We start from the raw sequence: 12,272 nt of genomic DNA, 5'->3' as shown, positions 1-12,272 counted from the left end.
GTGCTACAAATGCTAACAAAACGTAACCATAACTATGGCACATGTACAACAATGTTAAGTAGCAGCATGGCTAACGTTACATAGGATTGAGCAATCAAGTCGTTAGGTTTGACCTGAATTTACATTGCTAAAAGTAAATTATATTCTTTGTCCTAAATTAACAACAAAAATCTATTAAACATTTTTACCTATAAAAACTATTATCTAAAATTCGTAAATCAACATTAAAGCTGATGATGACGGGATTAGTTTTTTTTCCAACCATGTGATCGCTCATCACTCATCTGGAAGTAATTGACCCATTCGCCAAGCTTCCAGTGCGTCAGCAAGGCCGCTAACGTCGCTGATGTCGCTTTAAATGTCGCCGACCTGGAAGGTGACATTTTGTAAATGCCGATGGGAAAAAATGAAACTGGCCATTTTCACCTTGACCTCGCTGAAGTGTCGCAGCTGTCACACTGTGCGACGATGACGATGAGATTTACTCAAGCTAAAGGTAGTCAAAATACAAATACAGAAAACAAAATGACCAACTGTTACAGTTGGATTGATTGCGAATCGATGAGTCATGCATGGAGAGCGATGATGTATAGAAAGGCGCCTGTCGTTGCATTACGCTAATCGTACGAGCCGAGTTCAAAAACTCAGATACTCCTCAGTCAGTCTGCAAATCGAGCAGAACCTGGAATCAGTATTGGTCAACAACAGATATGCAAATAGTGCAGCGATGGAGAGACTACTATAGTGAGTGCACGAGTAATGTTAATGTTGTCTAAAATGTCATGTTAATATTAGTATATTTTGACATTATATGAGCGGTTTTCTGGTGGTATTTTACAGTTTTCACCCTGTCCCTAGCACAGGGTTTGGATATATGAAGCTCTATCTTTCTACTAAAAAATGCTAAAATGGTGTAACTTTTACCATAAATTCCTTAAAATATAATAGAATGAATGATTTCCCATCATATATACAAAACATTTGAAATTCTTTTATTTAGACTAAAATATGTCTGTCCCTTAAAGTTGCCGTCATTAGCGCCACATTGACCATTTTCAGATCAATCAAGTTTATTCAACATCTGATTCTTGAATTGAATGTGTCATTTTGTCTTGAAAAACTTGATAAGCATATAAAATGTTGTACAGGACTAGCTACCTAAAAGAAAATTTTAAGATAACTCTACCAGCATAGCACAGTTAGCTAAAAATGTTGAAATGTCATTATCATCACATGACATGACCATCACAAGATTAATCAATTTTTAATCAAAATGCCATTGTGGCGGTAATGACATTTCTCTGGGGAATCTGACAAAAAGACCCAAAAAAAAACAACATCTTAACTCAATATATATGGACATGAACAGATTCTGAGTCACAGAAAGATGACATTTAAGGTAAGGTTGGTATGTATAGTTTTTGTGACATTTTATTTTTGAGAAAACCGAAAATCAAAAGTGCCCGAAATCAAATAAACACCCTGGTGCCAAATTAGATAGAAAGCCCCCTCTGGCGCACAAATAAATCTTCAAGCACAAAGTTAGACTCCAGCATGCAACTTGCCCTGCAGGAGTTCACATCAGCCGGTTGGAGACTAAACAAACATCAAAAAGACGTAGTCAACTTAAAAACAGGTTTCCAACGCAAATTTTTGACTTTACGAGGGAGAGGTATTTCGAGGCGTTCCCGTTGAGTTTATTTGGTCGTGTACGAGGGTTGGGGCGGTGCCCTTTCATCGGCTAATTGTGCCCGAGGGCGCTCTGGGCACGGGGGCAGGGAATTCCTCCTGCCCGGAGCCCGCCGGCGTTTTTGCTCGTTTAAGCAGGGGAGCCACATTTTGGCCTGCAGCAATGCGAGAGTGCTAACACACATGTTGAGTTCGGTGTTAAGGTATGAAAGTAAGGGGGGGCGGGGGGGGGGATTAAATTTATTTATTTTTTTTAAATAGTGCAGGGCTCACATTGTGCGAACGGTACACAGGTTTCAAAGTACATATGCTTGTGGGACACAATATTAGGTACACTGACTCCAATATGTAATTCTGCTTGTACAACACGAATAACCAACTTTTTGGAGGTAGTAATTACCACTGACAATCACAATTCTAGCCGTTTGTTCGCTCATCAGCATGATGAAAGGGGAAGTAGAAAGCCAACGTTTTTAAGGCTTAGTGGAGGGGGGTGGGGCACAGGCCAAGGAACAATGAGTGAAATTTCAACACAGATCTGGTTTGATTGCAGTGATTAGCGGAAACTAAATGTACAATGTCGATCCAATATACAGTGCAGCCAGAACATATTCATAGCGCTTCACTTTTGGGCTAGACCGATTATCGCCATACCGATTATCACCCGATTATCATCTTATATTCGGCATTGTGACGGAAATCGGCATCAGTGCTTTCTTTTCTTTAAAATTTTAGTTAACTTCATGAGATGCTGGGAACTCCCTGCACTTTTTGGCTTTTTGTTTTAACTTAAAGACGAGTGAAAGATTAACATTTGAGTTATGTACAGTATACATTCAACAAAACATTTTGGGGGGATTTATTTATTTGTTGCACTTTTTGATAGAATATAAAACAAAGATGTCTATTATCTACGATTGTTTTTTTTTTTTAAATGTTGCAAATCTGATCAAACCAGTTTAATAAACATATGCTTCAAGACATTTAAACAAAGTATTGGAATTCGAATAAAACATTTTAACGCCAATATTTTCCCTTTTAGTGCAAATGAATATTTGCTCCAAATATCGATTATCAGCCTACTTGACTACTAAAAATCGGTATCGGCCCAGGAAAAAAAAAAAAAAAAAAAAAAACAACATATCAGTCAATCTCTACTTCACTTTTTCCACATTTATGTTATAGCCTTGTTCTAAAAATTTAATACATTAATTTTTCCCTCTAAATTCTTGACGCAGATGTTTTTTTAATTTTTTCAAATAATTTATAAAAATTAAACCACAAACACATAGTTTCTCCTTTTCCTCATTTTATGTTACATACTTAAGCATTTTTCTACGCCACCGACATAATACCGTCGGGAAGTTGTAGCATTAGCGTTAGTGCTAACAAAAGACGTTAGAAGAAGAAAACGATGTGGTTGCCATGGCAACTACAGACAATTTTCTCACCAGTGAAGCATCCAGAGGAGTTTGAAGGAATACGTTTAGGTTATATACCTCTCGTTTTGACGAGCTTAGCGTCGCTAGCCACTGTTTGACTTGACGACGACGACAACAAGTGGAAGCGGGGAGGCTGCGAATTTTTAGTGTAGCACAGGCACAAGCTGAACGGCGCATTATTTGATGGATGTTTCCATCCCAACAACCTTGAAGTGCCGTGACTCACAGGCGATGAACGGGAGGGGAAAAAAAAAAAAAAAGGAAGGGAAAAAAATAAAATAAAATTGTTCCCACCCGCCAAAGCATCTTTGTGATTGAACGACGCAGCCTTGCAGCTAACGCTAATGTTTTGAGATGTTTTTACTCGCTAAAAGCGTTTGCATGAAAACACATCGACAGGATAGCAAATAGATGCCAAAGCAACAGGGGGAGCTGTAGGCACATCACTTTAGACAATCAGAGGAAGTAGTTGAAACACACCATACACATAAAATGTATGTAATAAACAATCACATTTTTTTATTACATTTGTCACATGACAATCACTACTTTATAATGTTTTTCCACACGTCATAGATATGCACTCCAGACTACACACAGTCAGTCAAATATTTTATGACTTTTTTCAATATAGGTACATCTCAATAAATTAGAATATAGTTGAAAAGTTTTTCTTCAGTACTCATAGAGTGATTAAACACGGAAGTACTTTTCAGAGGGCAAATTCCAGCCTTATTTCTACATTTTTTTTAAAAAAATCACTTTTTTTCTTGATTTAATTGAATATTTCGTTTGACGTTATATTTTAGTTTCTCAATATGGGGATTTCTTTTTTATTTGCTATGTGGTACAATCATCAAAATAATACATATTTTAAATATGAAATACTTCACTCTGAGTGTGTGCAGTGTGCAGTTCATCTCTATAATTTCACTTTTTGAATTGACCTACCTAATAAAAGATTTACACTATTCACGTGTAAGCATGATTGACATGAACTCGTGAATGCCAGTGATGTGTGCGAGAATGTGACGGACGTGCTCGCATTTGAGTAGTGTTGATGAGAGCAAGATGCGTGTGTATGAGAGCGCTTGATTAGTGTCAATGAGAGCAATACTCGTGCGTATGAGAGCGTTTGAGTAGTGTCAATGAGAGCGTTTGAGTAGCATCAATGAGAGCATTTGAGTAGCGTCAATGAGAGCATTTGAGTAGCGTCAATGAGAGCATTTGACTAGCGCCGAGGAGAGCATGAGTAGCGTCGAGGAGAGCATTTGAGTAGCGTTGGACAGCATTTGAGTAGCGCCAATGAGAGCATTTGAGTAGCGTCAATGAGAGCATTTGAGTAGCGTCAATGAGAGCATTTGTGTAGCATCAATGAGAGCAAGACTCGTGTGTATGAGAGCCTTTCAGTAGTTTGTATGTGTGTGAAAGCATTTGAATTTTAAGTGAGAGCTAATCGTGAATAATGTCCCTAACGGCCCCTCATATGCAATGCCTTCTCATTCTTTCCTGCCATGTCAAGTCTTATTGTTAATACATTTGACTGAAAACAGTAGTCGATTGCCTTTTCCACTCGTACGCCACTTAACAATATCAAAAATGACGTGTGATGTGCATTTTACCATAATCAGTGTTTTTCTTCTTTTTGCGCTTGTATTACAGTTAAAAACATAAAATGATTTCAAAACGTGAGAAATGAGTGCGACATGAATCACCTTCACATTATGCCTGCGTTATTAAAGTTGCAACTAAGTGTCTTATTGTTTTGACATTTTAGCATAAAAAATGTTGAACTTCTGGTTATGATGAGAAGCTTACAGTGATGCTGATGTTTGACTGCGACGTCACTTCCTGTCACACAATCTTTTCATGCTCGCGACAGTCGGGTGTTTTGTCATGATTTGGGCCGTTACGCTGCACTGCAAACATTTGGGTTTAAAAAAATAAAAAAATAAAAAACCTCAAAAAAAGGTAATGAAATTATGATTATTTAATCTATCGATTATTAAATTATCTGACAGTAGAACAGGAAAATGTGACTGCAAGATTTCTTAAAACAAGTAAATGAAGCTAGCTTCAAAATGTCCTAAAACTAGTGAATTTATACTTCCTACACTTGTGCTATTTCTTAATTTATACTGAACCTACTCAGAAACAGTAATATGAATTATAGTACCTTATTACGATTTTTCAGAGAAAATATCCTTGAAATGTTTTCACACAAAAACCTGCCTGCTAAGAAGAAATATGTCAGCATAAAAAGATCAACAACAATTTGATTTGATATATTTCATCTTGGTTTTTGCAGTAAACCTCCAAATTTCGTAACCACTACAAACTTTGAGAATTTGAAACTAAAATGGCTCTTTCCCCACTTCCACGTCACGCGAGCTCGCTGTGGTTTTTCTTCTCCACGTTTTTGCTTTTTGCGAGCAAGATTACATCTCGTACTACACACACACACACACACACACACACACACACACACACACACACACACGCAGTGTGTACCCCACACGACAACATGCGGCATTTTCTCCTCACGGGAAGGAAGGCGGCGCGGCACAAATGAAAAGCGGCCGGTGAGGGAACTGGTGGGCTTTTGTGCTCGGTGGTGGCGGAGAAAGGAGAAAAAAAAATAAAATAAAAATAAAAATAAATAAACGCAACAGAGGCAAGAAGACACTGCTGGCGCCTGGATTTAATTGAAGCGAGGCAAGAAGAGAATGTGTAAGCAATTAGCAGGAATTCCCTCGCCTTGGCTCACACACACACACACACACACACGCGCGTGCACACACACACACACACACACACACACACACACGACTGTAGCACACTTGTGTCGTGTCACATAAAAACCTTTATTAGCAGTAAAGGCAATGTTCTAAGTCACATTTTCAAATACTTAGCTGTCCTAAAAAAATGAGTAAACCACTGTTTATAGTCAAATGTAATAACAATAAGACACCCGGTCTTACCTTTAATGCCAAATGTACCGTGCAAAATTCAATTACGTTACACTCGCGTTTCACACATCTCATTTTTATCACTCTTAACTGTCATACAAGTGTAAAAACGAGTGTCCCACTGTTTTGAGCAATAACAATAAGACACTTGGTCTGACCTTTAATGGCAAAAGTGCAGGGGAAAGTTTCATCATGTTACACTTGGCTTCACGTGTCCCGTTTTTAACATTTTGAACTCATACAAAAAAACAGTTTATAGTAAAATGTAATAACAATAAGACACTCAGTCTAAACTTGAATGACAAAGGTACAGTGCAAAGTTTAATTTCATCACAATTACGATTCACGCGTTTCATTTTTTAGCATTCTTAAGTGACATACAAGTGCAAACTCTTTATCGTAAAATATAACGACAACGAGGCGCTCTGTTAATTTTTATGATGAAGCCGACATGCGACACCTCACGCACTTCGTTAGCACCTCACATCTCATTTTCAACATTTCTGTGTAAAAAGAGTTTGCAAAATAAACACTGTTAATATTAAAACGGAATGGAGGGCTGCAACGAATTTCACGGACTTGGAGGATAAAAAAAAAAATGCTTGAGGATATTTTCCTGCCTCGGGGATCGGCTTATTGAACTCGGGTAGCTGTCTGTTAATGGCGGGAAAGACAACGCGCTCACGTCAGACGCACATATTTGATTCAAGGAGCGGGAAAATGGCAAAATGCACTTTGAACACAACAAAGAAGAAGATGGCGGCGACGTCAGAGAAGAGAAGACAAAATGCCAAAAGTGCATTTCAGACTGAGCAGAAAGGTGAAGAGCAAAATTGGTCGTATTTAGCACAGAGCAGTGACTTGTTACGCTGCCATATTTGGATTTGTACAGCACTGCAGTCATCGCGTGCGTCTCTCAACCACAGCGACTACACGATTTACTCAGAAGTTTGAACTCTGCTCATTTGTCGCGTCGTTGCGCTTACTGCCCTTTTGCGTGACTATTTTTCCTCCTCGTTGCCGATTGGATTGACAGCTGCGGCTCATTTCTTCGATGTCCGTTACGACAGCGCAGCTTTGGTCAACAACGTGGTAACATTTCGTCAGTTTGGAGCCTGTGGAGACGTGCGCTTTAGAAGTGGCGCGCTTGTTTCCACGTTTGATTCCTTCAAGTTTGCCGCAAGCTTGGCCACGCGTGTTCCGTGGCATAAAAAAATAAAAATAATAATAAATACATTTGAGTTCATTTAAATTCAAACTTAAATCTCACTTATCCGAATACTCGATTACTCGATACAATTTTTTAGTAGGACACTTGAATGCTAAAATGCAGCCCTAATGTAATAACAATAGGACACAGTCTTTATTGACGAAGGTGCTAACATGCTGTTATTTTGATTTCAACCATTTCCACCAGTTTCTTTGATTTAAAAAAATAAATACATTGATTTTAATATACACCAGACAAATTTGAGAAACTTTGGAGCACCTGTACAAAATTGTTTTGCCATTTTCAAATTTTTCGTGTTATTTTAAAAAAGGATAACCGCCTCTTATATTAAAAAAATAATAACAATACACCAACGTAATAACAATACAATAAGTTTAACTTTGATGACAAGGGCGCTAGTATGCTGTTAACCAGAGTGTACAGGGTTTTTCAATGTCTCAATTGCAAATATGAGCGCAAAGCCGTGAACAATTTCTGTAAATTTTCTGCAAACTCGCCAATGATTGTTATTTCCCGACAAACATCACGTATGTGTCGGGAAAAGTCTCATTTAGTGCCAAAACCAACAATTAAACATTGTGAAGAATCACATTTTAAACTTTTTAAGTGTTGTACAAGTTTAAAAAGAAGTACACCATTGTTTGTCGTCAAATGTAATAACAATAAGGCACTCGGTTTTAACTTTGATGACAAAGGCGTTAACATGCAAGCTATTAAGCAGACCCGAAAGAATCTTACGCGTCAACGCCATCGCAGCTGTTAGCAAAATTTTGGCAAACTGCGCAAATTCACAGCGACCTCCCAGTGACTCCAGCCGAGCTCGTCGGCAATTCCCGACAAACGTCATGTTCGCGGCGTCGTCGCACGAGCAGAAAACTCACATTTCCCACCGAAAAAAAAACAACAAAGGATCATGAAAAATTCAACAATGAATGTGAGCGTGTGCATGTGTAGAACAACCCCATGCTAGTGTGTGCGCTGCTTATCTCGTTTGTTTATATTTTGTGTGTATACTTGCATACGTGTGTCTACTGTATAATAATTTGCGTGTGTGCGTGTGTGCGTGTGTGCGTGCGCGAGTGTGCATACAGATGGCTGCTTGCAGACTGCAGCCTGTGAGATGTGTCGCCAGCGGTGAATACTGATCACAGATCAGTGTCACGTTGACACGCACGGACGCACACGTTCAAATTATTATACAGTACACACACATGCAAATAGACACACAAAACAAACGAGACGAAACAAGAAAGCAGCGCACACTGGGTTCTTATGCACGATCACGCACACACCCATGCGCGTGCGTGCGTGCGCACACACACACACTTCTCTAATGACTACATGCACACAAACATACAGTACACGCTGGATGACAAGAAAAAGGCACACACACATGGTTCTAATGAACGCACACACTATTTTAAATGGTTACACACACATGCACAAACAAACACACACACACGCTGGTATTTCAGCTCGACAGGTGACGATATATATATATATATATATATATATATTTCCATATTTTATTCAAATGTATAGAAATTGAATGGCTACATGTGTGCATGTGTTACTACCAGTGGCCTCGAGCGAGTCTCAATGTCATTGGCACTGAGGCCGCCGATGCGAAGGATAAACTTTTTATCACATCGATTAATCGAATAATCGCACAAAACCAGATTTATTATGTATTTTATCTTTTTTTTGTCCACTCAGGGTCGCCTCTGATTACACCCAAATCAAGTTCAGTTGCTCTAGCAGTCTTTCCCTACCATTTTTGGAGTCACATTTACTTCTGCTCTCAAAAATATATATATTTTTTTCAATTAAGGTGTGTAATTTGTAGGTCACAATGAGCGGAAATTATGAAATTTGAAATTATTCGTCATGGCGTAATTTCTCAATTCTTTTTTTTAATCACAAAAACCTGGCATTTGAACAGGGGTGTGTAGACTTTTCAGATCCACTGTACTATGTGTGCGTGGAAAAAGAGCAGAATGTAAGAGTTGCAAGTGTTTTGTTGTTTATTACAGCTTCCTAGGAACGGTGCTGAGCTTCTTGATGACACTTCTATGACTGGTGAACATGTTCAAATGTGACTTTCAACCTGGCCTGCATAGTCACACATTAGATTAGATTAGATTAGATCAAAGGATTTGCTATTGTTCTGGATCGCATTCTTACTACCCAAGTAAACCTAATGAAGTGTCCGTCGACGACAACAAGCCTCAAGGGGACTCGAGGTCAAGACCACCCGCGGCCCTCGGCGGCGCTAACGCTAACGCCACCGACAGAGACGTGACGCTTAGCGCTAGCGTTCGTCATCAACTCGCATGCAAATGAGCTGCACGCACGCACGCAGAGTAATATTCTGTCATATTATCCTGCAGGGGACACACGGACGCGCACACTCGCTTCATAATCCTGTCTCTCACACACACACACACACACACACACACACACACACACACACTTGTATGGTGCCTTCGCAGAAAAAAACAAAGTGAGGAGGCAAACGCATCGCACCTCTAAATTGACTCTCTGAGGACACACAGACACACACAGGACCCCCCCCCCCCCCCCAATTACACACATACAGAGATACAACCTCTCACAAAAGAGCCTTCAACATACACACACATTCACTGACACACTTAATACACGTGTGCGCACACCCTCACACACATGTACACAGCACCACTCAACACACACATCCTCAAACACGCACACACATGCAGGAGAAAGTGCGTTATTGCTTTTTCTCCGCATTCCAGCTGCTCCTGCTGGCCAGGTACGACGTGTGTCAGCCTCGTGACATCAGGAAGAAGACGGGGGGTCTGGGGGGGGGGGGGGGGGGGAGTGTGTGTGTGTGTGTCTTCCTGGAGGACCTCCCCCAAGCAGGAAAAAGTCCAACATGAGTCACTCGCAAACGGAACGAAAAACAACAAACATCTGGTGTGGAAGTGCGTTAAAAAAAGATGGGGGGGGGGGGGGGGGTGGAGGGGGTCCTCTGGTTTGAGCAGGAAGGGAACCCCAAGGTTCTCCCCCAAGAAGGAGGAGGTGGGAGCGCTGCGTTCACTTACCCGACGGCACGAAATGAAGAACTTTGTTGGTCTCCATGACTGAGCGCGTGGCGACGGCGGCGGCCGTGGCGTGGAACACGCGCGCTTCCTCCCCCCTCCCTCAATCCGCCGCCCGTCCCGCAGTCAAGCCATCACGGTGCCGCCGCTATCCTCCGCGCGCGACATCACCTTCCCGCTCGCTCGCGCCCGCGCAAGCACACGCGCACGCGGTGACTCAGCCCAGACACAAACACCCGCCGCAATGACGGCGCGCCCTGGGTCCTAGCGCCCTCTCGGTACCGGCAATCGGGCTTTTGTTTTTCTACTTCTAATTACACATCGACCGATATGTTCGGGGCCGGTAACCGATATTTGGAGCCGATATTTATTTGCAGTAAAAAGGGAAATATTGGCATCAAAATTTGGAACAATGCAAACTCCAACACAACTTTGTTTCAATGCCTTAAAGCATATCTTCATTAAACAGCTTTTCAGATTCAGATTTATTTATTTTTAAATCTAAGACAATACATATCTTTTTTTTTTTTTTTTTTTTTTTTATTCAAACAAAAAGTGCAGGCTCAGCAGGCTCCCTAAAGTTTTCAACAGTAAATAACCTTTTCCAAAACTGTATTTACTCAATTCCAGCTAGCCAGCCACGACAACCCAACAGATCATCTTGCTAATTAATTTATTCAATATGACGTAAACTTCAATCTTTCACTTATCTTTGTTTTTAAGTTCAAACAAAAACAAAATGTGCTGGGAGTTCCTTCTTTGTTATTGTCTGACGCACGTGATGATGAGCTGATGTGTCAAACGGCGCCAACTACTGCTGTGGAGGACTCACTCATGTCAGATTTGTTATCAGGATCTTATCTTATTGTCACTGAGCGGCGAGAGTTAACGACAAGCGTCAGCTCACCTCGCAGGAGCTTTCAGAGCGGACAAGGAGGCGCACACGCACGACGGCGACCTGAAGCGACAGGCAGGCCGGGCTCGAACATCCCGCGCCGGGTTAGGGAGCGCCTCGGAGCGTTCGCGCACCGCCGGCGTGACAGGCGGCCGGCGGTGCGAGTAGCGTGTCGTCTTTTCTCACGATCACGACACACACTTTCTACTACCTGCCGCGACACATATTCTCCGTCTACCTCGTATATGCATCCTCTGTTCGACTGCGACGTCCCTAAACTAGTCTCGTCCGACTTCCAACGTGTCGGCATCTCACCCCCTCGTAATCGACGGGACAAGCCGAAATTCACCGGCGAATCTTTTTCTTCTGCTCGAAAGCCGTGCTCATCTCAAAGCCAAAGCCACACGCTGCCGCCCTCTACAGTGATCTCTTTGTCATTACAGTGGTTTACAAACCTGAATCTAACAGACAAGCTGTGCAAGACCCTCTTCCACGCCTTCCCGTTGAAAAACGTACTTGCCGAATACATATTTGTCGTTGGTACCGTGGTGTTTCTAATATTTTCACGCTCTCATGCAGCTCAATAAAAAAGCTTCGCGGCCGTCACACTGCGCCGACGCGAGGTCCAATTTATGCCACGCACGTCGAGTTTCTCAAAAATGGATTTGTTCTAATGTATGATTTTTTTTTTTTTTTTTTTTAAAAGAATAAAGTAATTTTTTCCACAGAAAAAAACTGTTTCAAGGGGGAAAAAAAGCTGTAACTTCAGGAGAATAAAATCATATTTTTAGAGAAATAAAATCTCCATTTTTCAAGGAGGAAAATATACAATATGTGAAACAAAGTCACGTTTTTATTTAAGAATGAAGTTTTATTTTTCCAAGGGGAAACAGTCATATTCTGAGAATAAAGTGATTTTTCAAGAATATTCTGTGAATAAATTCATATATTGCCATTTCTCAACAA

General features: G+C 40.8%; 1 protein-coding gene across 6 annotated transcripts in view; it reads right to left on the bottom strand.

Annotated features, from left to right (window-relative positions):
• The window catches only part of slc4a11 (solute carrier family 4 member 11), a 66,538-nt gene that overhangs the window by 47,208 nt on the left and 7,058 nt on the right, over window positions 1-12,272 (bottom strand). Inside the window, exon 1 of one of the 6 annotated variants that reach the window (XM_061795939.1) lies at window positions 10,415-10,634. The exons of the other annotated variants lie outside the window; for them this stretch is intronic. Coding sequence (XP_061651923.1) covers window positions 10,415-10,451 — 37 coding nt within the window. The 5' untranslated portion in view covers window positions 10,452-10,634. Of the gene's footprint in view, window positions 1-10,414; window positions 10,635-12,272 lie in introns of those variants that run through there. 6 annotated transcript variants of the gene reach the window in all.

This window comes from Phyllopteryx taeniolatus, chromosome 13, assembly GCF_024500385.1.
Source record: "Phyllopteryx taeniolatus isolate TA_2022b chromosome 13, UOR_Ptae_1.2, whole genome shotgun sequence".
Lineage (NCBI taxonomy): Eukaryota > Metazoa > Chordata > Actinopteri > Syngnathiformes > Syngnathidae > Phyllopteryx > Phyllopteryx taeniolatus.
The sequence above is the reverse complement of the archived record's forward strand: the minus strand, read 5'-3'. Positions and strand labels throughout refer to the sequence as shown.